General features: G+C 54.4%; 1 protein-coding gene across 1 annotated transcript in view; it reads right to left on the bottom strand.

Moving 5' to 3' along the window:
• The window catches only part of RPS2 (ribosomal protein S2), a gene marked incomplete at both ends in the record, with an annotated part of 1,470 nt that extends 471 nt beyond the window's left edge, over positions 1-999 (bottom strand). The window contains 2 exons of the mRNA XM_010139144.1: positions 379-486; positions 916-999. Of these exons, the coding sequence (XP_010137446.1) occupies positions 379-486; positions 916-999 (192 nt within the window). The remainder of the gene's footprint in view (positions 1-378; positions 487-915) is intronic.
• Positions 1,000-1,010: the final 11 nt, after the last annotated feature.

The raw sequence follows: 1,010 nt of genomic DNA, 5'->3' as shown, positions 1-1,010 counted from the left end.
CGGCTGGGAAACCCCTCCAGGGATGGGGACTGCACCACTGCCCTGGGCAGCCTGGGACAGGCCGGGACAACCCCAACGGGACAGAAATAGCTCCTCAGGGACAACCTCAACCTCCCCTGGGACAACTGGAGGCCAGTTCCTCTCATCCTGTTGCTTGTTTCTGGGAAGCAGAGACTGACCCCCCCCACCCTCGCTGCACCCTCCTGTCAGGGAGTTGTCAGAGCCAGAAGGTCTCCCCGGAGCCTCCTGTGCTCCAGCCTCAACCCCCCCAGGACCCTCAGTCTCTCCTCAGTCTGTCCTACTGATGCAATAATAGAAAGATGTAGCAGACACCAAACTCAAAGCTTCCAACATGAGTGAACTGAAGGAATCAGCTACCTTAAACCTGGTCCGCTGGCCAGCACGGGTCTGCTTCTGGACAGGCATTATCTTCAGCACCTCGTCTTTCAGAGAAGAGCCCAGGAAGAAATCGATGATCTCTGACTCCTGCAACAGTCACTGAATCACAGGGGGCCCTGCTCTCTATACAAACACAGCACAGCTCATAAAGCTCCTACAGTTCACATTCAACAGGACCACACACATGTGTTTTAAGGACCAAGTACTCAAGTATGTTAATTAATTAATCAGTACTTCAGCACGTTATATTTTGCAGGTGTAAGCATACTGCAGCTCACCAGGCAGTCCCACTGAACGAGCACAATCCCCTCTTCCCCACCACTGAGCAGAACCATTACAGAAACACCTGAGAAACCTGCTGCTGAGAAACCGGCAGCACTCCCAGCTCCTCGGCACTCTGCTACAAGGGGACCCTGAGCATCCCAAATCCCCAAAATGCAGCCACTGCTGCGAGCTCGGCAGTGAGACGGGGCTCAGAAGAGGTTCTGCTGGACGCCAACGCCCACAGCAGCCTACCTTGATGGGGAGGGAGAAGAGATAGATCTCCTCGAGAGACTTGATCTTCATATCCTTGACCAGGCGGCCGAGCTTGGTAACAGGAATCCACTAGC

Source organism: Buceros rhinoceros, unplaced genomic scaffold (assembly GCF_000710305.1).
Source record: "Buceros rhinoceros silvestris isolate BGI_N320 unplaced genomic scaffold, ASM71030v1 scaffold38776, whole genome shotgun sequence".
Taxonomy (NCBI): Eukaryota; Metazoa; Chordata; class Aves; order Bucerotiformes; family Bucerotidae; genus Buceros; species Buceros rhinoceros.
Note: the sequence above shows the minus strand (reverse complement) of the source record. Positions and strands in the feature narration are given on the sequence as shown.